Below are 25,324 nucleotides of genomic sequence, written 5' to 3'. Positions count from 1 at the left end.
GGATAGAATACTCCTTGATGATCCTGACTCTTTCACGAACAAAACTCTCCAAGCAATTTAAGTGGCATGGTAACCCAGAACATAGGGGAGGGCAGCGGAAGAAAGGGTTAAAGATGTCACACCAAGCCTTCAGTTGCAGTTAATGGAGATCCACTCAATCTAGTCCAAGTAAAGAGTCCTTTACAGACAGGGAGCAAAAGGATGATCTAAGAACCCAAGACAGAAGTGTCAGCCTCCTTGGGTGGTCCTCTACTTTCACAGATGTCCTCTAGCTTACCAGTTTGCCATCTAACACTCAGGCAATTCTTGATTCATCCTTTTAGCCTGCAACCCTGCTAACTGCCTTGGTTTTCCAAATCTAAACTCTTTAAAAAACAACAACAAAAAAAGTTCAATTCATCTTTTCACGTCAAGCCACAAAGATCACAGATTGCCACTCCAGATTATTGTTTTAAAGAACTAAAGATTTTGCCAACTGTTTTATTATTTATGAGATAGGTGCAGAAACCTACTTTCTTGTTGATCCTTTTTTCTTCCTACTTCCCAATTAAGCACATACTGCCATCTGCTCTCTTGAGCCCCTGCTTTTAAAGACTTGTTCCATAGATAAGTTTGGTTGATGTATTCAAACAGAACCAGATCTCCTGGTTTGGAAATAAGCCAAATCAAATGAATAATTTCTAAGAGTAAGAAAGCTTCCTAATAGAACACATGATTCACTTCCCTTGAAAATGCTACCTTTAGAAACCTCTGCACAGTTAGAAATTTAATTACTCTGTACCACCATAGCCTCCACCCTCTCTGAAAATGAGTGCTATAAATATGCCTGGCAGTGCCAGATGCCCGTATTCTGATGCTTAAATATGAATAAGGCAGGGGCCATGGGCCCTACCCCAAACAAAAGGCCCACATCTTATCATCCAAACTGAGACACTATGGAGAGTGAAAGGGGAAACTGTTTAAATACTCTGGCTGGGCCACTAAGTCATAAGCCAGGACAGAAAAGTAGTTTTGTTCTGTACTATAGACCCAGATTCTAAGAGAATGTAATAGCAGAGTGTAGAAGACAACCCAGATCCCCACATAAAATCCAAAGGTTCTCCTTAGGGTTAGTTAGGGTTAGTTGATGAAATGTTACCCAAGACCCTCACAGTTCAATAACTTAGTATTAGTAAGTTTATCTTAGACTAATCTTACCATTGGAACACTACCATAAAGAACAATCAGCAAATTCTTTTTACAATCCCCTTATACTCAACATCTTAATCTCAAAAACCCACAACTGTAAAATGATTAATTCTCATTTCTGGTATAAACAAACATATCTCACATCTCTCAGTTACAACCTACAAACCAAATTTTTGCTTTATAATAGCTAAAAAGATAAAATATCTAATTACAACATTACAAAGCTATTGGATTTTTCTTTCATTTTCATTGCTTCAGTTGCCATGTTATTTGCTATGGGCAAAACCAACTCCAATCTTTAAAATCTTGCAAAAAACAAAAGCATATTTCCTTCTGTTCATCTTTTCCCCTTATTGCTTGGGTGAAGTGAAGGGAGGGAAAGTCTTATCTATTTATTTATCTTTTCATAAGAAGTATGCAGAACTACAAAAATAATAAAGTGAATATAACTACATTTTTTTCCAGGATCAATACTGCACCATCTCTATTATTCTCATGCAACAATCACAAGTATGTACTAATACAGAACCTCAAACAAAAACACAAAAAATAGCAGTGTATGCATCCGAAAAAGGTGTCTAAACACACTACACCATACTTTCCACTTGTTTTTGCAGACAGCTTTACATGTGCTGTATTATACCAACAGCGACAACAGAAGATTCAGCTTTTATTGCTGTTAATACCCTGAGCAATTACTGTATCTCAGCAGAAGTCTCTGCCCAGAACAGCAACTATCACACAATAATCAGCCCTTTGTAAGGGGCACTGCTCAAACATGAAGGCACCTGCTAATGTGCAAAAAACTGTACAAAGGAGCTCAGAATCTTAACAGGTAAGAGAAAAAATCTTTACAATTTTATTTCACAGCCATGTACTTTCCATGGTACACAAGCATTTGGTTTAGTAAAAATCACACACACAGATAATAAGCAAGAAGAGAACAGTAGCAGCAGCTACTACACCAAAATAAAACTCTTCTGGAAACAAGTCCACCTCCCAAAATTTCAGTGTCAGTGCAGTATCTGAGAAAAAAAAACTTTGTAAGGAAATATACAATAAAGAGCAAAGACCTCCAAAAATGGTAAAAAGTCATCCTGGCATGAAACTGAATATAAAGCATTTAATTTCCAATTTTAAACCGCAATGCTCCTCTGCAAAACAGCAAGGGAAGTTGTAAGCAGCCTGCAAAGAGTCAATAAATCTTAGAAGTAAATGGCACAGTTGACTCTCTTCAAAATCAGTCAGCATGTGTTACTTATGTAATAACTTTTTAATAAGGAAAAATAAATAACACATATTTGTTAGTAAACCAGATGTTTGGGTCGCTGAAGATGATAAAAAGAAACAAGGGAGATGAGGGGTTAAAGAACTTTTCAGACTACATTACTTTTCTTTAGACTGAAATATCTCATGAAATGTGTGTCAGAACACAAATACTGTTAAATTTCAATGGGTTTTGGAAATGGGGTATTCACAGGTACTAATTGATATACATCCTCTACAAAGCTAAAGAATCAGGATATTTCTCTACCTAACAGTGCAGACAGTGGTCCACAACCTTTAAGCAAAAGGATCCCATTCTAAGATCAAAACATATCAAAAGACTCCCAAATGATACTACTTCCACAGTATTTTCATTTATCAGGCTTTTGAAGAAAATACGAAACAGTGATTTTTAACTGCATATTGCTCATAAATTTTGAAATATCAAAATAGCATATTAATATACTTGAAAAATAAGATATATAGACATGTGAAGTGTATTTACATACACAAGATTGAGGATGCTTAATTTGCAGACATGTGCAAAAATCTTTCAACATCCAGGGATCCAAAAACAAAATTGTGGAAACCACCAGTCTAAACCCAAGAGACTTCATAATAGGAAAGAGGCGCCCAGCTAACATTCTTAGTGGGAAAGTCCCCATTGAGAAAGGACAATAGCTGGACCATGCATGATGCAGACTTCCTTCTTACAACATTTGGGAAAGCCCAAAACCAGATTCGAGGTACACTCCAGACCCACCAAAATGTCACAGAAATATATAGTTCTTCACAAGAAACTTGTCTCTGGCTCATTTGTATTTTTTTTCCTAGTTGTTAATTCCTAAATTTACCTCAGACTCTTAATAATGGCAAAAGCAAACTATTTCAGAAACTCAAAGAATATCTCTGAAATTGTCAAAACAGCTACTAAAAGAATAAATACTTCAGACATATTGTTTACAATATAAAAACATGATCACACCATGTCGCAAAACTGAAAAGATGAAACTAGCAACTGCCTTGTTGACTGCTTCCTGTCAAGGGTGAGGGCAAAGTGAGAGAGCAGTGGGGCTGGCCACAAGAGGCTCAGAGCAGAGGAGGCACAGTAAAGCATGCTTACCAGTTTGAAGTCTTGAATGCTACAGATGAAATACGGTGTGTTTGGCCTCCGACTCTCGATATACACACAGTCTTTAAAAGAAAAAGAAAATTTAAAACAATGGCATTTACCTTTAAGGGAACAAAAGACAGGGCCCATAAAAGGCACTGCATAAATAAATGACAAAGCGCATACCTTTCATAGTAAAAATTTCTTTTCAAAGGCAATATTAAATTATAAATAACTTCAAGCTAAAGGAAAACTGCCCTTTGGTTCTTTTTGACAACCTTCTTGATAATTTAAAGAACCTGATTTTTTTCAGGGAAAGGGGGATCCCATAGGACTATCCATATCCACATGAAGAAGTTTAGAAAAAAGGAATTAATTGCTCAAGATTACACAGCAAAGGGGCTGGGGTTGTGTGGCTCAGTGACAGAGGCGCTTGCCTCACACATGTGAGGCACTGGGTTCGATCCTCAACACCACATAAAAATAAAGAAAATAAAAGATACTGTGTCCATGTATAACAAAAAAAATTTTTTAAAGATTACACAGCAAGTCAAAATTGTAAATAACTTATTCAGATAGATGTTTCTCACATTCACAAAAATGATTTTGCCAAGTGCTACTTTATTCTCAATAAACATTTTGAGGAAAGAAAAAAAAATTCAAAGAAAACCACTTGAATGTGCTATACAATGATCTTTTCATTTAAACCACAAAATAGAAAACTAATTTAATCTCTTGTGGATAACTATTAAATATTAACCTAAACATAATTTATTTTCTAATTGTAAAGAAAACCATGGCCACCAATCAGAGATGGAATAAAGTAAACCAAATTACATTTTCTTCAGGGAAAAAAGAGCACTTTCTTAAACTGCATTTGATATGGCAATGGTTGGGTAATTATTTACTCTCAACAGCTAGAGTAGACCCGGATCCAAGATGGTGGGCTAGAATGAGGTTGCATTCTGTCTCTCTCTGTGACCTAGGATTCTGGTAGTGGGGATACTCTTTCTCTGCGAATTATTAGAGGATCCCCCCATCCTGAAAGCTGCTCCAACACAGGTCTCCAGACCTCAGCTCAGAACTCCCGGCCACCCACCCACCCAGGACCGCTGGCATCAACACCTGTGTGGGACTTGGCTGCCCACCGATGCAGGATACATGGCCACTGCACACATGCAAGGCCACCACTCCTGTATGAACCCCCATCTACCAACATGGGGCTCCCCCAGTCGCCTCCATCTTGGAACACTGCAACCACTGCCATACTGCCCAACTCGGGGTAGCCTGCACCTGGGGACACAGGACAGGGTCTGGAGACAGCTGCCAGTGACAATACTTCATGCCACAGAGCTACAACTCTGAAAATGCCACCCAACGCCACAACCCGGCCCAACCCCACCCAACAACCCATCTCTGAAAACAGCCACCTCCATCTTGGGACACCTTTGACACCATCTTTAGTTGGGGCAACTCCCAGCCTGGGATACCTGCTGGGGCCTAGAAGCAATATCAAGGTACCTCTAGTCCCCAGTTCCCCCCCTCTCCCTTGTAACCGCTAACCTGGAACAGTGTTTGCGAGCTACCAGGCCAGTCCATAGCTCAAAAAGCCCAGCCGTGAACTGCCCAATACAAAACAGCTCTCCGCTGCAGGTGCGCAGCCCCCAGAGCACAGCCCATAAAACCTCCAGAGAGAGAGATTCATGATAGAGAAGCAGAAAGGAAGGTGGTGTAAGTGAGATACAGTTTAAAGAATAAATGAGAGACCAGGAATTGTGAGGTCTACAGGCAATATAACGAGATAAGACCAGGAACCCATATCACATGAGCAGCCCCAAAGGAGATCCTTGGGGTGTAGCCTCCCAACAGGGACCAGCAAGTGCTATATCCCACCTCCAGGAGCTCCGCCCCCAAGACCAACCCTCCCACCCTAATAACCTTCACCATCCTGAGGGTGGAGATAACCAGCAAACAACAGACAACCCCACCTTTAGATGAGAAGGGAAGCAAGAAAGATATTGAACTCCAACAAAATCAACAGCTAGAGTAGAAAAGGTTTTTTCTTTTCTTCTTTTTTTTTAAATGGCATCTTAAGATTTAAAAAAGGAAAGCAATACCTATAGAAAGGTAAAATCCTTCCACGTTACAACTGACAATCATCATAAAGCTTAGGACAAGAAAATGTACAGATTATTTACTGAGAAGGAAAGGTATGAGAGTCAATCAAACCTCCTAGGGAGACTGCTCATAATGCCATGATGAAAATGCCATTTGTTTTATCTTTTCTCCTGACCCTTCAGAATGTTCTTGACAATTGACAAATTCCTCTACTGCCTCACTGTTCACACATGTTAGGAGCCAAGAAAGAGAAAGAAGCAGCTGTTTGGAGACATCCCTCGTCCAGTGGAGAGTTCAGTCCACCAGAAACTCCACAGAGAGATCACGAGAAAGCCCTCTCTATAGAACACACCTTTCCAGGAAACTATGTGCAGGACTTCAGGATTTTGTATCCAAAGGTGATTTGCGATGAGAACATGGAGAAGGATGTTGATGTGGTGGTGGTGGTGGAGGAGGAGAGAGAAGAAGAAGAAAGGAGGAGGCGGCGGAGGAGGAGGAAGGAGGGGGTAAGAAGGAAGACAGAGGAAGAAGGAGAAAGAAGAAAAAGGGAGGAGGAAGAAGAAGAAGAGAAGGAAGGAGAAGAAATAAAAACTGAATGTCAACTATTGTTTTTTTTGTTTTGTTTTTTGGTACCAGGGATTGAACTCAGAGGCACTGGACCACTGAGCCACATCCCCAGCCCTGTTTTGTAATTTATTTAGAGACAGGGACTCAGTGAGTTGCTTAGTGCCTCACCTTTGCTGAGGCTGGCTTGATCCTCCTGCCTGGGACTCCTGAGCCACTGGGATGCGTATGCATCACTGTGTCGGCCCGAATTCCCCAACTGATTTCTCTCCTCAGAAGCAAATTCAAGAGACTTAATCCCTGAATCCATGCACAACATCAGCTCAGAAATGAGTTACTGAACTTTCTATCTTAATCTGGGTCCCAGAAGCTCAAGAAAAAGAAAAAGAAACTCTGCTTCAACATTCAGTCAACAACTTCTTAACAAGCCAGAGGCCTCTTCCCACCAGGGTAAACTTTGTCTTCACACCCCTAATATAATATTCAAGTAAAAACAGAATTCCCTAGATAAAAACTGTAGCTCCAACTTACATGACATCGGGATGACCCAAGTTCTTCATATCTGTGCCCCTCTGGTCCCTCTTGTACCCACTCCCAGCATTTCAAATCTCTAGGTATCAGTTATATAATTCTTACTCAACCTAAACACAAACCACAATCTACAATGTCCTCTTCTTCCAATCACTTCCTATGGAAAGCTATCTTTTTCAATTTCATGACAGAAAGTCATCCTAGCCTAGCTACTATTCACTGGTTTCAACATGAATAATGAATAGGTCACAAACTAATGATTTGACCTTTTAAAGTTCAAGTGACAAAAGTAATTTGCTGGGATTTGGGATACAGCTCAGTTGGAAGAGTGCTTGCCTTGCATGCACAAGGTCCTGGATTCAATCCCCAGCAACACCAAAAAAAAAAAGAAAAGAAAAGAAAAAAACAAAAAAAGGAAAAAGAAAAAAAAAAGTAATGTGCTGATTTCAATGACTCAGTCCCATGCAAATAAATGCCACCCTCTTCCCCTGGGCTACATTCTCCAAAAGAAACATCAACTCCCATGTCCCATCTGTGCCAAACTGTCTTTCATCCTTCATTCCACCACCTTCTGGTCATACCAATCTCACAAATAACACCTCCCTTTTTTATATAACATTAGCAATTCACATTCCCTGTTTGTTCAGTTATTTGTTCACTATAATGTGGACAGTGAAGGGCATACAACTCTGATCTCAATCTTACAGAATCTGAAAACTCATGTTTCCATTCCCTATACCCACCAAGAAGCCATTTCTAGCTTTAGCGTGAGTAAAGTAAGACAGCACTGAATTAAACAACAGATGCTTAGATAGTGAGGACTAGGTACAAATTTGTCATTATTTTACACAGGAAAAAGCTTTATATTTTTTTTCATAATCAAGAATCTTTTTTTATCTTATTTCCCCTCTTATTGTGAGACATAAAGCAGCTAAGCTATTAGCTGGTACATAAAAAAATCTTCCAGAGAAGCTATATTCTTTAATTTCTTACTGCAAAGTGACATTCAAGGGAATGGTTACCTGTAAATTATACCAGGGGGTAAATTCTGTTAAGAGAAGGAAGGAAAGGAACTTGCTGGCCTATCAAAGGCAGCCCCTGATCTCTGCTTGCTAAACTCTTCTCTGCACTCTTACACATGGAGGACTGTTGCCTGGAGAACAGGAAGAACAAGAGCCCATCCTCAAACCTGGCATTTGGAATAATCACAATGACTTATCAATGCCTTCCTTGCACCTAGATTAAAAAACTATCTTTTTTTGTTTAAAAACTACCATGGCAACCCAAAGTGATCCAAAAGGATGATCTCGTGAGATCTCAATATACAATCTGCAAAAACAGTATCTGGTCAAATCATCTCTACCAGTGCTTTGAAATATTCAAAAAAATCAGATAACCTCACTACAAAATTAAGTGACAAAACTTAAAGAGTTTATTTGACATAAATAGTACTAAATCACCAATAAGATCAGAGATGGTATGAACTAAAATTTTTGAAGCCATGCCAACATACCATACGAGGCAGGGAAAGGGGGCTGCATTGTTTTGACCTGATTTCTCTCATTTACTTTTTAAATAAAAATACGAAATTACTGTAGAGACATATTTTTCTTCCCACAACCTTCCTACAAAAATTAGGGTACCGTGGGGCTCACCTATAATCCTAGTGATTCTGTAGGCCAAGGTTGGAGGGTACCAAGTTCAAGGATAGCCTCAGCAATTTATAAAAATTAAAATTAAAGGGGCTGGGGTTGTGGCTCAGTGGTAGAGTGCTTGCCTAACACGTGTGAGGCCCGGGTTCAATCCTTAGCACCACATATAAAGTTAAAAAAAAAAAAATCCATTGACAACTAAAAAATATTTTTTAAAAATTAAAATTAAAAATGGCTAGGGATGTGGCTAAGTGGTATAGTGCCCTAGGTTCAATCCCTAGTACAATACTGCAAGGGAGCTAGGGAAGTGATCCATCTAAAGGAGACTATTTTCTTTTTTCTTTTTTTTTTTTCTTAATTTGGTACTGGGGATTGAACCCAGGGACACGTTTATCAATGAGCTATATCCCAAGCAACACAGGGTCTTGCTAAGTTGCTTAGGGCCTAACTAAATTGCAGAGCCTGGCCTTGAACTTACAATCCTCCTGTATCAGCCTACTAAATAGCTGGGGATTACAGGACTGTACCACACCATGCCCAGTTTTAAAGAGAATACTTTTTTTGGTGGTGGTGCTGGGGACTGAACCCAGGGTGTTGTTAATGTAAGACAAGCACTCCACCAACTGAGCTATATCCCCAGCCCTAAAGAGAATACTTTCTAAGAAACAATTCGGAATTCAAATCTCACCACCCCTATTCCCCCTCCATATATATATATATATATAAAAATTTTAACTTTTCATTTTTCTACATAGTAAACACAAAAATCATATGAGGAATGAATGAACGAATGAATGAAGACAGATGCTGACTGGGATCCCAAAATGCTGCTATATTAACAGCACTATGAACGAAAAGAATGCTGTTTTCTAATATTTATTTAAGCAATAACTTGACTAGAGGCAAGCTCAGTTATAGTTTTCTGCGAATAATAAGAAGCCAAGTGTCTGGTAACAGTGGAGAGCTCAAAGGGAAAAGGAAACAGGCATGAAAACAGGACCTCAGCAGGGAACACCTTCCCAGCACTGCCCCTTATCTTGTTTTGACTCTTATCAGCTGTCACCAAAACTGGCTGTATCATCTTGAAGATGATAAACTCACTGGGAAAAAAAAAATTTCAGGAAACATATGTCACCAGCCCCTTCCTTCTTCAATATCATGAAAATTCAGTCACATGCACTGAAACATTGATGATTCTTAATTAGGGCTACAAAGCTTACTTGGGCTTTTGTCTAAACAGAATATCACGTGCTTCTAGGCAACATTTATCTGTCTTTACTGCTCACAGGGAAAATTAAACCATGAGAACAACAATGCTGGAGAGGAAGGGTGGGAAATAGGGTTATAATAAACTAACTAAATGGAATTTTGTTCGAATTCCACATTTCTCTTCTAGAAGCATGGAAAACTTTCAGTGCATCAAAAGCTTAAAAACTGACCCTAGCTCATTATCTCTCTGGCTTTAAGAAGTGGATGTTTTGGTATAACTGCTGTAATATGATCCTTCCCAAGTCAATCATGTTACATGGGCTTAAGATTCAATAAAACAAGACACAGCAAGATCACCCTTCCAGCATCAGAAAACTTGTTATACTGATGCACTCAATTATCAGCCATAATTTTACATTTGCAGCACTTCCCAAGCAAAGAACACTGAAAGCACCCTCTTCTCCGTAATTTATTAGGGAAATGTTACTTTAAAAGCCCCTGTTATAGCTGGATGAGGTGGTATGTGTCTGTAATCCCACTTACTCAGGAGGTTAAGACAGGAAAAGTCTCAATGTAAGGCTAGCCTGGGCATAGTAAGACCCACCATTTCAAAAAAAAAAAAATATTTAATGGTTTTTTAATGTAATGCACATTTAAAGCTCTATATGATACCTAGCACAGCAAAAATTTAAAAAATAAAAGCCCTACTATGAAAACGATTCTAACCCAATTTAACAGCTAAATCCCAGTAGAGTGATGTGGACCTCTATTTTAACTTGTGTTTATATAGTGTTTATGTCAAACAAAAATAGATGCAGACAGTCTAAGGGGGAAAGTGTGTTTTAAAAATTGGTGATGGGTCTGGGGTCTCAAAGCTCAATGGTAAAAAGCTTACCTGGCATAAGTAAAACTCTGAATTTGAGCACCAGCACCGGGTAAAAAATACAAATAAGATGGGCTCAGTGGCACACGCCTGTAATCCCAGAGGCTAGGGAGGCTGAGGCAGGAGGATCACAAGTTCAAAGCCAGCCTCAGCAACTTAGCAAGGAACAAAGCAATTCTGTGAGACCCTGTCTGTTAATTAAAGTATAAAAAAGGGCTGGGGATGTGGCTCAGTGGTTAAGGACCCATGGGTTCAATCCCTGGCATCAAATAAATAAATATTAAAAATTTTTAAAAGGTGATGATGGCCACCTACCTATGGAAGCAAAGCATTTATATGAAATTTTTTTTTAATTCTGCTATAAAAGCCTTATTAAATAAAGGGTGATCACTAATGAAAATGTTAACACATCTTTCACTCTAAGATTAAAAGTGGAACATGGCTGACATAATGTACATTTAGGAAAACAATGCAGAACACTATGTCCAGTGTTCATAGGAAAAAAATCATCAGTGACAGGTAGGCTGGTGGGAAGATTCTTCTCTCCCCATATGGCTGACAACAAACAAATTGCTTATCTGATCTGGTGTCACATCCTGCAGGGCAGATTTTAAGCAACATGGCCTGCTCTGTTTTAGAAAACAACACACTGGGAGCCTGGGCTTTGCAATAAATGCTTCAAACCAATTTGCAGTGCTCACTGGAAATACACAGGAGAATTCACAATGCCTGGGCTATAATTCTTATTTGGCAAATGATTCTGTTATAAACTGGTATCATACTGAATCCATTTTCTATACAGATTTTCTGCTACTGTTTAATGGACAGTCAGTATAATTTAGATTTCATCTATTTAAACTCATTCAAGCCTAGACCTGATTGTACAGTAAATGGAACATAGTTTTATTCAACAAAATTAATGACAGTTAATTGCAGTCTTCAGTTTTCAATTTTGTAAAAGCAACTGTTCCAAGTTCAAGCATCAAAATTTCCCATACCAATTATTTTTCTGTGCTTTATAAGCATTCACATATCTTGGATGCCTTTCTTATAACACTAATGTTCAGTTAATAGTTCCTTCCATTCAAACATTTACTTTCAACTTTGCATAAGAGGTAGAACAACTTGAATATAACCAAAGTGTAGAGAAATATAAGTTTCATTGTCAGATTCCCAGACAGTAGCTCTAATACTATGGATTTCTTAAAGTTATCAAAATTGAAGCTTAAATTTTTTTCTTCTTTTGTGCTTTACTATTGGATGTTTCTCTTACACATTCCAAATTAGTCACAATGTCAACTTGAAACAAAATGAAATTTATTATGAAGTAGACTAAAAATAACAAATTGGATCTGGACATATGAAGCACATGGCACATATTAATATATACAGAACTGAATTACTAAGAATTCTGAGACTAAGAATCTGCTTGTACAAGAAATTTCCTTCTGTGTTTTATTTAGCAGCCAACACAATGCTATGAGTGACTTTTCTTCTTAGGTGATTAACTCTTTCACCTAATCATCCATCAGCTGCCCATGGAATGCAAGCAGATCTGTACTACTTTAACTTCTAGAAACAGAATCTCAGGAAACCCTGCTCTTCCTACCCTTCTTGGAAGCCTGAAAGGAAACATACAGGCTGGAGGTGGAGCAAGATCCTGATGGAGCCTGAGATAACAAGGAAGGAAGCCATGCAATGGGATAACAAAAAGGTTGACTGTAGCTAAAGAACCAAGCCAAGAATCCACATCTCTTGATCCACAATTCTACATTTTTGGATGCTGTACTCAGATATCCTTACTTTTTTAAAAAATAGGGCAAAATATTTAAACTACATTCATGAATAACATCCAGAACACTAATTTGGAGAAAATACTCCATGCCTCCATAGTACTTGGGGTGCTCAGCAACACCCTACCACTGAGCTAATTTTAAATTTTAATTTAAGACAGGGGCCTCACTAAGTTTTACAGGCTGACCTTAAACTTTCCATCCTCCTGATTTAGCATCCCAAGTAGCTGAAAATACAAGTGTGTGTCACTGAGTCCCGGCTGGGTTTTTTTAAACAGGGAGAGCTAACATGCCAAGCATAGTGGCACATGTCTGTCATCCCAGTGACTCCAGAGGTTGAAAGAGGAGGATAGCAAGTTTGAGGATAGCAAGTTTGAGGCCAGCGTCAAGAACTTAGTAAAGCCCTATCTCAAAGTAAAAAATTAAAAGAGCTGGGGAGTCTAGCTCAGCAGTAAAGGACTCCTGGGTTCAAGGCCCAGTACCTACCCACCTAGCCCACACCACCACAAAAAAGAAAAAGCTAGGGACAGGTGGCCCTAGAAAGTATTCTTAAAAAACAACACATGGTACAACATCTGTAATCCCAATGACTTGGGAAGCTGAGATAGGACAATGGCAAGTTCAAGGCTGGCCTGGGCAATTTAATAAGATTCTACCTCAAAAAGTACTGGGGATGTGGCTCACTGGTAAAGTGCCCTGGGTTCAATCCTCAGTACCAACAGCTTCTAACTTAAAATGACTGGAATAGCTTGATGAAATAGCCTTATCCATTACTTTCAGCATAAATTAAAAATCAACCCCTAGAGGCAGATGAAAGCGAGTTCACAGCTTCCTCCCTAAAGAGACTTTACAGCTAAGCCAAGTTCTAGCCCAATTCCACACCAAGATTTTTCAAGTAGCAATAGGGGACCGTAGTTTCTCTTCCTGCAAATTGGCTGGCAGAGTGGCTGGCACAGGTTAATTGGCACTTGTCTCCCTCTATTTTTCCACTTCTGTATGGATCTGATTTTAGTACTTGACAGAAAACTCATGGATACTCCTTCCAGAAAAACACAGGGACTACTGATAACCACCTTTTCTGGACGTTACAACACTTCTAAGTTAAAGGTGACTATAGTCACAGCTGCTCAGGAGTTCACAGAAGGATTGCCTGGGCCTAGAAGTTCTAGGCCATCACGGGCAACAGAGTAAGACATTCTTTAAAAAAAAAAAAAAGTTTGTAAATGCACAGAAATAATATGTTGAAATACTTATCATGTAAGAAATACAAATATGCAATATATGTACTTAATTGATTAATTAAATAACAAAATTTATAAGAGACTATTCCCTAATAACCTCCCTAGTTTCAAAACAATGAAGCATATGAACATTATTTTGAAGTGTTTTTCCTCTATATGATGTGACAGATGTGCAACTGATATTGGTGTCACAGATACCACCACTATCACTGTTACTGCCTGCCTTCATAATTACATGAAATGCTGAATGTCGCTTGAAATTTAATCAATTAATGAAAATACATTTTTCCCCCATTCAAGTAAACAGTTCCCTACATTCTTTCATAGTTTGTTTGGTTGGTCACATATTCCAGATTATGAACTCCCAGCATTAATGGTATGTAAAGCTGCAATAATGATTCAAATTTATAACTATAAAGCTGCAAAAAGCATAACTCCACATATGTTCACTAAATAGCCATACAACAGAATGTGAACAGTGGGATTCGCTTCTCTGATTTTTAACTTTTACTTTCGCTTATCTAAATTTTTCAGTTTTCTTTCTTAAAAAAATGCATTATTTGTTCACTAAAAAGGAAAACTACAAGAAGGAAATGGAGGAGGCATATTTTTTAAAAAAAGGTCTATTCCCAAATATTATAAATGTACCTCTAAGGGTGACAGGGGGAGCAGTACATGAATTCAAGGGAGAGAACATAAAAATGAAGACCCTCTCATCATTACCAAATTACAAAACAATACTGAAAGAGGAACTGGAAATCCATATGTCCATGTATCAGACACCTTAACATTCACAGTCCCAACTGTTGGGAGATAACAAAAGTTAAATATGTGACAAAACTGATGATCTCTACAAATAACTAGCCTGGTACCAAACCTGACCTGAACATCAAGAGCAATTTTTTAAAAAGACTGTACTCCATATCACCAGTATCTGTTTTTTGGATAGTTGCTACAGACTTCAAAGAAATCATTCTAATTTGTAGTCCTGAAAAACACCAAAATTTTTCTTCCTTAAAATGATTTCCAGCTAATACAAAGAACAAACAGGAAATCAGGTCTCTATAGTCTCTCTTGAAAGGTGAGACATAAAATACCTCCTAAGGAAAAAATCATAATCCAAGTTCAAGTGTTGCTAGAATAATTCTCAAATGCAAACTTCAAAACCTTAAGTGCATTTTTACTCTATGGAATAGTTGATTATTAAACCACTATTTTTCAGTTAAACTATTACAGATGATATACAAATACAACACACCAAGTAAGACCTTTTTGTGACAATTCCCTTCCCTGCACCAAAGAAGAAAAATTACAATTTTACACAGTATTAACATTCTCACAACTGATCTGGCAACTGTACGATGCTTATGTTTTATAATACCAACACAAAGGGATGCCAGGTCAAGTAAAGTCTGAAAACTAAATATCATCTAATAACAATGATACCCTGCCTGAGAGCCAAGAGCTATGCACAGCTTTTACAGAGCACAAATTAAAATGTTAATCTGAAAATTGAGAATGAAATGCATACTTAAATATTTAAAATCTATATTATAAACTCACTCCATTTACCCATAATAGCCATAATCAATACTTTCCCTTTTTTTTATTACTATCAATGCCTATTGATCAGTCTGAAATGAGACACTAACACTCCATCTGTCAAGCGCAGACATGGGCCTAGCACATAAAGAAAGCCTGAACAGTGCCTGCAGACTTCAAAGGGATTTAAAAAAAAAAACAAAACACTATTTCTTAGCCTTTTACAGTACACTTTACACATTACATACAGTACACTATCACACTGGACATTACTGAAAAAGGCCTTGATAAGGCAGCTGACTGGGGAAACTTACAGAGATATGGGGAAAAATTAATGTAGGGGCTGGATGAGTGCATTGTGGAATATCATTTACATGTAAAATGCACTATTGCAGTCTCTTGAGCACATTTTTAACAGTGAAATAATGAAAAAAGATTAATAGAGGCTGGGTAGTCAATACATACAGACTGATAAGTAGTCAATACATACAGACTGGTAAGTAGTTATTATATATGAATTTAATAGACTTAGTAAAGTAAACTTTAGAAGTGTGTTCATTTCTAGGCATTTAAACATTCACTTACAAGAATCAAAAAGTTAATATATCTTCTTCCATCTATTTTTTGACATTTAACATACCCATTACAAAATCCATACTAACACAAACATAGGTAACCAAAGAAATAAAAACACATGTATTTATTTTGTCTAGTATTTAGAGTTTTTTAATATCTCCAAAGCAAAATTCACGTGCATAAGCATCTAAGGTGCTAGGCTGAAATATTTCTTTAAGAGAATCACTCTTAGCCACACATCAGTTACATAATTGAACAAAATAATATACTGCTCCATTTTTAAATTCAGAGACAAATTTTGGAAAGTCTAATTTTCTTTTTTTTTTTAATATTTTCTTAGTTGTAGATGAATACAGTATCTTTATTTTATGTACTTATTTTTTGTGTGTGGTGCCTATGAACGAACCCAGTGCCTCACACATGTGAGGCAAGTGCTCAACCACTGAGCCACAGCCCCGGCCCAGAAAGTCTAATTTTCTAAGCTGGTAGAGCTGTCTGGAATACACAGAAGACAATATCTGGAAACACGTCAAACACATGGGTCAATATCAAACACAAGCCAACCTCTGTCAAGAATAGTCAAATTCTTGCATTTCAATTTAAATTATGTTATCCAACTCAAATACCACCATGTCACTTCAAACCAAAATCAAAATTGTTTTCTTCTAAAACGAGCTTTTTTTTTTTAAACAAAACTAATAGTGTATAACAGATTAAACAACTTTTTTAAGCAATTTCCTCAGCTATTACAAAGCAAGGCATCAATGTATAATTATAATAAAGGGAACATTTAACAATTAATTGAGCCAGCAAAAGCTAAACCCCCAGAGCTTAGGAGCTCAACGATTGCTCACTAAGCAAAAGGGCAGAGGATCTGAACATAACTGTAGGAAATCTCAGTCCAATTAGACTCTAGGTAAACATAAATCTTGTTCCACTGTGATTGGGACTCTGTTCGTCACAGTCCACTAGACTGAATCTCTAAGCTGGATACTAAAATCAAACAAAAGAACCGCCTACTCCCTCTGTGGTCTCTCCCCATTCTTGTGTATTAATCACAAGTTCCAAGCTGAACAGAGAAGGCTCCCAAAGGTTGTCAGATGGCTTTTACAACTGCCAGAAGACCCACAGAAGAATCATTGTGAGGCAGTACCTTCTCCGAAGATACACTCATGATTTGCCACAGTTGTAATACTTACAACATAATTCACTTTCTTTCATTAGTTTCTGTTCAGAGTCTAGGTAGAGGATATATATTTATACTCTATTGTAAGAAATACAAAAATAAACATACAGGATTTAAAAGAGGCATTTTTTGGAATGGCAATTGTTTTCCCGGGTTTCTTCTCTAGCCAGCTTCTTATGAAGAATTTATGCTAAATCAATCAGGGAAAATCCCAACTGCCATAAGAATAAGGCACCCATTCTATGCCTCGTAGAGCTTGAGAGGAAACAGAACAGGTTGTAACTTAATACCTAAATGAGCTTATCAACACAAACATGTAAAAAATATTTTTAAACAATTTACTATATAGAAGACAGGGTTCTGTATTTCTTGGAAAGAAAGAGAAAGAAAAGACAACAAAAGATGGATGGATGGAAGGAAGGAAGGAAGGAAGGAAGGAAGTCAGTCAACACAGTAATATTTACTGACAAATGAAAATTACATACAATTCAAATTTGGTGTCTATAAATAAAATTTTATTGGCACAAAGTAATGTCCATTCATTATATATTATCCATTCTTGTTTTCTTGCCATAAGGGAAGAGCTGAGTAGCTGCACAAGAGACTACCTGCCCCCAACAGAAACGTGTGCTATTCTGGCACTGCTCACTAAACAACAAGCTCAATTGATAATGTAAAAATCTACACCATAGAAGACTAATGATGTAAAAGATACATGCTCAGAAACCATCTGTTAATAGATTGCTTAAAAACTTCTCTACATGGAGAAGCTGGGATTGTAGCTCAGTGGAAGAGCCTAGCACATGTGAGGCCCTGGGTTGGATCCTCAGCACCACATAAAAATAAATAAAATAAAAGGCCTGTGTCCATCTACCAAAAGAAAAAAGAATCTCTCTTCATGTTAAAATTAGGCACACTGGCCTGAAGCATACAAAATAGACCTTTTAGCTAATGCCTTCACAAGGATAACAGAGTACCTGCAATATCATGTCTCCAAGGTTCTTGTCACATTCGTCATTTTGGCTGAAAACTCAATACATTTTATGAGATCAGTGATGACAAATATTTCCAGAACTGCACATTTTAAAAAAAAATACTGTCAATAAAAGTACTTTTTCCAAATGGAACTATATTCACCCTGGAAATGCCATATTCTTCTTCCAGAAGAACCCTATGACATCACCAGTGAGACAAGACTGAGAACTAGCAAGCAATCCACTGAAGATCATTACAAATATCCACAAGGATTAGACAGTTCTAAGAAAATGGAAGAATGCCGGCCATTCTGACAGGTTCAAAGATCTCTTTTTTTAAGAGGAAACAAACATCTTATGATTCCATCATGCTCAAAAGTCTTTAGAATCAACCATGAGTATCACAAAATAAATAAATAATTTAAACCAGGGCATTGACCCCTAAGAGAGTTTCAGGCTTTTGGAGTCAAAGAATCAGATAATGTGAGGTGAGAGGTCATGTGGAGTTTTGATAATGAAGACCCTGCAACTGTGAACATCTTTCTTTAGGAGGTACATATCTTTTAAATCTAAAAGAATTAAAAATTAAGTAACTCATTGGGCGAGGCTGAGGCAGGAGGATGGTGAGTTTAAAGCCAGCCTCAGCAAAATCAAGGCGCTAAGCAACTCAATGAGACCCGGGTTTCTTAAAATAAATAAATAAATAAGTACAAAATAGGGGTGAGGATGAGGTTCAGTGGTCGAGTGCCCCAGAGTTCAATGCCCAATACCAAAAAATTAAATAAAATTAAAAATCAAGTAATTCTAATCAACTGGGATGGTAACTAGCTACCTTAAATTGATATGCATTTTCTATCCCTGTGAAGATTTAGAAAAGAAGTCAGGTACAGTGGTACATACCTATAGTCCCAGCTGCTGGGGAGGCTAAGGCAGGAAGATCACCATTCATCCTTAGCCTGGACAACACAGCAAGACCTTGTATCTTACAGGAAAAACAAGGGGGCTGGGAGTATAGCTCAGTGTTATAGTACTTGCCTAATAAGGCCCTAAATTCAACCCCTAGCAGCAGGGGGTAATTTTTTTTTTTTTTTAAGTTTCACATGATTAACAGTGGGGCTGGGGTTGTGGTTTAGTGGTAGAGCACTTGCCTAGTATGCGTGAGGTACTGGGTTCGATTTTCAGCACCACATAAAAATAAATAAATAAAGGTTCATCCACAACTAAAAATATATATATTAAAAAAAAAAAAAAAAGANTCAATCAATACCCAGGGAGGGAGGGAAAGAGGGAGAGAGGGAGGGAGGAGGGAAGGGAGGGAGGAAGGGAGGGAGGGAGGAAGGGAGGGAGGGAGGAAGGAACCGGGCTTGGTGTAGTGGTGTAATCCTAGTCTCAGCAATTTGGGAGGCTAAGGCAGGAGGATCAATTCAAGGTAAGATAGAAGAAACAAAAAACAGAAAGGAGACTGGAGGAAAGAATCAAAATAACAGGATTTTAATTCAGAAGTTCCACATATATTTCCAGGCCTATCACTCCCTAATCTCTTCATTCCAGGCCTAAATCCTTGAGAAATCTGTAGACCTATCTGTGCACTAAACCCCTCAATAATTAGATTGTTCGGTTATCTTGAAGAACCTATAAATCAGGAGACTTTCCAGAACTATCCACTGATCATATAACAAAGACCATGTCAGTCTACGGATCCTGAACCTGACCAGCCCAATAGAAACCGTTTTGAGATCACCAAACTGATATCATTCCTACATAGCTGTCCATACTAAACCCCCAAAACAGCATCTCTTACTCACCAGATGGCCACATTTTCTCTTGAATGTACATCTACTTTCCTAAATAAACCTCTGTCTATGCTTCTGGCTGGTGCTGATTTTTTTTTTTTTTTCCTTCATATATTCTAAGCACCCACTGGTCCTAAGTCAAGTTCTCCTTCTCTTTGTGAACTCTTCAGGACACCTGGCCTCTGTAATAACTTGAGCCCAGGACTTGGAGACCAAATCCATTATTTTTGAATGGGGGTCTGGGTAACAAAGCAAGATGCCCATTCAAAAATAAACAAAAAAGAAATCAAGATATATATGATGTTTCTGTTGTTTATAAATTAAAATAATTTGGCTTGTAGAAAACCTCCATTACAGCCCTTGAAAGTTCTTTCACCCGTTTAACTGATGAAAGACAAACGCACAGCAGTTATACTGTACTGCCTCTCTGTATGTAACTGACTCAAATTTGTGGTCAAGGTTGGAACTTAGGTAAGTTTAGGCACAGCACTAAAATATCTTAAGAGAATTTTTTAGGTTCACTCATTTACAGGTTCAATTAATTTATAACAAGAGTTAAGTTTTGGGGAAGGTTTGTATTAATAGACTTTTAAAAATTAAAAAAAAAAAATTATTAAAAGGAAACAATAAACAAGAAAATTTAGAATATATATTTAAAAATAAGTGAAAATTAAATTAAAAAACAAATATTATAAAAAACAAATATTATGTTTATAAAGATAAATACAGAACCATATGACCTAGTAAACACCACTACTGGCTACACATCCAAAGGCAATAAAATCAGTATGTTGAAGAGACCATCCGCAGTCCCATGTTATTACACCATTATTCACGAGAGCCAAGATATAGAATCAACCTAAGTGTTCATCAACAGATGAATGTGGTGTGTGTGTGTGTGTGTGTGTGTGTGTATGTATAAATAACACTATACTATTCATCTATTAAACAGAAGGAAATCCTGTCATTGCAATACCATGATGAACCTGGAGAATATTTCTCGGTGAACTAAACTGGGCACAGAAAGACATATACTGCATGATGATCTCACTCATATGTGAAATCTAAAAATACTGATCTAATGTAAGTAGAAAGGCCTAGTAGTAGTGACCAGGGACAGAGGTAGTTATGGGTGAGTAGTCCCTGACTAAGAGATGCTGGTCAAGGAACACAAAATGTCATCAAGCACAATGGTGCATGCCTGTAATCCCAGCTGGGGATGTAGCTGAATGGTAGTGCACTCCTGGGTTCAACCCCCAGTACTGCAAATAAAGAGGTTTATATAAACTACAGGGTGAAGGGCAGACTACTAAAAAGCTATGCAACTCTGAAATCAAATGGCCATTATTGTTGTTGTTGGTTGTTTGTTTTAAATCAGTAAATACGCTTACCTTCGGGGCAGGTACCCAAGAATGGTTGAAGGCTGCCTAGGGATGATAAAACTAACAGATGCTGGCTTGAAGGCACCAAAACAATGCAGATAAAAAGTGGGGTTTGGGGGCTGGGGTTGAGTGTAGAGTAGAGTGTTCACCTACCACATGCGAGGTCCTGGGTTCAATCCTCAGCACCACATATAAAAAAATAAATAAAATAAAGATGATATTGTGTCCAACTACAACTAAAAAATAAATATTAAAAAAAGTGGGGTTTTGTGGAGGTAAACACAGCAGTTTGGAGTGCACCTCTCTAGGGAGGGAACTAAGGAGTAGGCGCTCATTTTTCATGTAATTTTAAATAGAAATGAAAGGGTTCTTGCCTGTGCCATGGTCAGACTGAAATTTTAAATTCTTTCTTCCTTTCCTGATAAAACACAATCCCACATTATGCCATGTTATTATATATCATAATTTTACCTCCTCTACCCACACTCCTCTTGACCAAGAAAGCTACATATGAATCAACACAAATTGCACTGCACGTCTCGATGTCAGTCCTCGATTTACCTATCTCACACACATAGCAAAACAAACTATTTCTAAACATCTGTATGTGATAACAAGTTCTCACACTGGGCTTTAGTGCAGTGTTCTGATCAAGCGAATGCAACGGAGACCATGTGTCCATTTGCAAACTGAACTGTTCCCTAATTTTGTTGTGGGGAACTACCTGAGCTCCATCATGTACAGGTTTATAGGAAACAAACTGGGGTGATACAGACATGGAATTCAAGCTGAACCAATTGAAATTACTCTTCTGGGACTGTGTTCAACTACTACATGTGAGGTCCTGGGTTCAATCCAGTTGACTGACAGCAAGGGCAGGGAAAAACTGAAGGGCACCTATTCCACAGGAGCATCCAGGTACAGTAGTCAGTAGTTCCCACTAACCACAGCACTTTTTATATTTGAGAACGGGTCTCGATAAATTGCTTATGGCCTCACTAAATTGCTCAGGCTGACCTTGAACTTGTGATCTTCCTGCCAAACGGATGGGAATACACGCAGGTTCCACCATGCCCAGCACTATCCCCCTTTTTCATATGTGTATTTTGTATTTATGCAAATGTACAGTCACTCTTGGTTTTAACCAGTTCTCACAGGTCTGTGCCATTTTACACACTAGCCATATAACCCTGGCCTCTGAGCCTTTGTTTCATCTATATATTAGGGAAAGAAACCCTATGGCTTACAGGGATATTTTAACAACTAGAAACAATATGTGAAAAGCAAGGCCAGCACTAGAAAAAATGGTGATGAGTACTATCCATGGTTGATACTCCCTCATGACTTTCTACTTAGACCCAATAAGCTCACAGTTCTCTTTGCAAACAAGCACAACAATTAATTAATCAATCAATTAATTAATTTGCAGTGCTAGGGACTGAACCCAGGGGACAAATACTCTATCACTTTTTAAAATTCATTTTAAGACAGGATCTCACTATTTCTGAGGATGGCCTTGAATTTGCAATCCTCCTGCCTCAGCTTCCCCAAGTCGCTGGGATTATAGGTATGTGCCACCACACACTTGTCACTTTAGTAGAAGATCCAAATCGTTTCCAATTAACTAAGTTGAAATTTAATTCCTCTGCTCCTCCTGTTGAACTGTAATGCATTATACATTTCACATCAAACTCTCAGGCCAGGAAATCACATTTTCTTTTTCCCTTTAAAAAAGTTTTTGGCTATGCAGAATGACACATGCCAGTAATCCCAGTGAGGAGGAAGATCGAAAGTTCAGACCAGCCTCAGCAACTTAGTGAGATCCTGTCTCAAAATAAAAAATTTTTAAAAAGCTGGGGTTGTAGCTCAGTGTTAAAGTGATAAACATACAAATGGATGTTTTTAGTCTTTATTTTGTTTTGCTTCTTGATCTTCCTTAAATTCCAGCTGTGTAAGTAACAGCATGCTAGGATACTCTTCTTTCAGCTCTCAAGGCTATGGACTCATTTTTTTTTTGTGTGTGTGTGTGTGTATGAACTTGAAAAATAATGGGAAGCACTGGCTAAGATCAGTAACTCTCAAACCTTAAAGTGTATTTAAATATATTTATCAAATAAAACACAGATTCCAATTCAGCAACCTGAGGTTGAGGTTCTGCCTTTCTAACCCAGTCCCAAGGGATGTCAATCTGTAGCCAATTACTGCAGCAGCAAGCAACTAAAGTATAGGTCACTAGACTTACTGATCCTTTCCTAACAAAATTTAAAAAGACAAAGTTAGTCTCAAATTTTCTATCACTTCTCTTTTTTAAATTAGCATAACTTCAGAAGAGCAGTTTCTCTTGTTTCTTCTAACTCTCATAGACAAAGTAATCATTTTATATGCTAAAGCATTTTCTTATTTACATATGTAGGATGTGATTCCTAATAACATTAAAAGGGAATTTTCCCTGAGTTCAGAAAGAACATAAAATATCAACAGAAATTAAAAACTGGCACACTATGATGTACTAAAAAATAAATACAATTTCTAAGGGAACATAAATAAGAGATAATGCAGTCACTTGGCCCTGGGTAACTCAAGCCTCAGTCCACCCAGCAACAAAGGTCTGCCTGCCTATTATACATTGAATTCATATAACAATATCCTGATCCCCATTACCTCAGAAAGCATCTCGGAATATTGGTAAAATAGAGTAGTTGCACATTTAATAAAGTCATAATTATGCTACAGATGTAATGAGTTAAATGAAGTAGAGTAGACCCTAATCCAATACTGCTAGTATCCTTATACACAGGAAAAATTCTGAAAAGACAAAAGAGATATGTATATAAGGAGAATGCTAAGTGAAGACTAAAATCATGCCACCACAAACTATAAGCCAAGTGAGGGTCCCTAACAGCTTCTTCCCCAGCTCCTTCAGAGGGAATATGACCCTGCCAGTCTCTAGGCTCCAGAACTACAAACTAACATATTCCTGTTCCCCACACCAGTGTTTTGTTATAGCAGCCCTGTCAAACTATCACCACCTCCCAAATAAAAGACCTGCAGATGACTGTGGAAATGAATGACAGCTCACAGAAGGTTTGGTGCGCTGGACTGAGACCATGGGCTTTCTCCTGCTGGCAATTCACAGGAAGGCTTTGCCAGGTTGACATTAGGTCTCTCAAGTAATAACAAATTATAAGCAGGAATTCAGTTTCCTTTATGCCAAAATTCAGGTTCCAATCATCACAAAACTTTTACTGTACCCCAAAATAAGAGTGTCTCAAGGAGATATGCATGTCATATCCACCTAAATTCCTTGTAAATATTAGTAAGTCCTGGAAAACCAAAATGCCAGGGTTTTGTTTAACTTTATCTGGAGGAAGAAGTGTTTGAGTGATTTCTTTAAGACAAGCTTTCAATGCCTCAGAGAATGAAGACTAAAACTAAATGCAGCCTCTAAATCACAGAATAGCGCATCAGTGGAAAAAAAAAAAAAAATCAGTAGCTAAATGTGAGGTTGCACCATTTGGTAAAGGCCAGGACTCCCTTCCCTCTTAAAATAGGAACTTTAAAGACTGAAAGGGAAATTATCCATTCAGAAAAGTTCCATGTTTAACTTTTCTTTTCTAGTAAACTTTTCACTGAAGTACAACACGTACAGAGGAAAGTGCAAAGCATGGTAAATGTTCACACAGTGAACAAATCCATGTGAACAGCATCACCACAGCCTGCTTTCCCACACTGCACTCAGACATCTGGCCCACAGTCCAGCCTCTCCTGACTGTCAAACACCCAAGATTAGCCATGCCTGTTCTTAAACGCTATGTAAAAGGAATCATATACTATTAGACTCTTTTGCAACCACTCATCAATTTGATGTCTACTTTTAATAATTTTTAAAAATATGTATATTCCATTTTAATTCAAATTAGACTCACAGGTCTCATTTTGCCTAATTTGGATTTTTCCCAGCTTAAATTCAACATGAATCAAAAGAAATTAACCCTTTAGTATTCAATGTATAATCACTTCTACTTTCCAGGTCATTATCCAGTTCAAGTCCCACTTCCTAAAAACGGAAAATTTTGCACATAAAAAGGGGCAATGCCAGGGAAGTGAACAGGAGAGTCAGGTGTACTGGGGGGAGCTCCAAAGAAAGCCAAGAGGTATGGGAATCGCTTTAATAGCATTGATCCTGGGGAATGTGCCCAAGTGCAACACAAAAGCCAGTGGGAAGCCAGTGCAAAATCCTGGTTTATTATCTCCTCAGAGCAGTTTGGAAACAAAGCTGTTGGTAAGCAAATTTTTGTTTGTGTTGCCTGCGGGG

The 25,324-nt window shown here is 37.9% G+C and overlaps 1 protein-coding gene across 1 annotated transcript in view; it reads right to left on the bottom strand.

Annotated features, from left to right (window-relative positions):
- Rere (arginine-glutamic acid dipeptide repeats) overlaps positions 1-25,324 on the bottom strand; it is a 294,428-nt gene that overhangs the window by 225,686 nt on the left and 43,418 nt on the right. The window contains 1 exon segment of the mRNA XM_048783657.1: positions 3,578-3,648. Within this exon segment, the coding sequence (XP_048639614.1) occupies positions 3,578-3,648 (71 nt within the window).

This window comes from Marmota marmota, unplaced genomic scaffold (genome assembly GCF_001458135.2).
Source record: "Marmota marmota marmota unplaced genomic scaffold, marMar, whole genome shotgun sequence".
NCBI classification, from domain to species: domain Eukaryota; kingdom Metazoa; phylum Chordata; class Mammalia; order Rodentia; family Sciuridae; genus Marmota; species Marmota marmota.
Note: the sequence above shows the minus strand (reverse complement) of the source record. Positions and strands in the feature narration are given on the sequence as shown.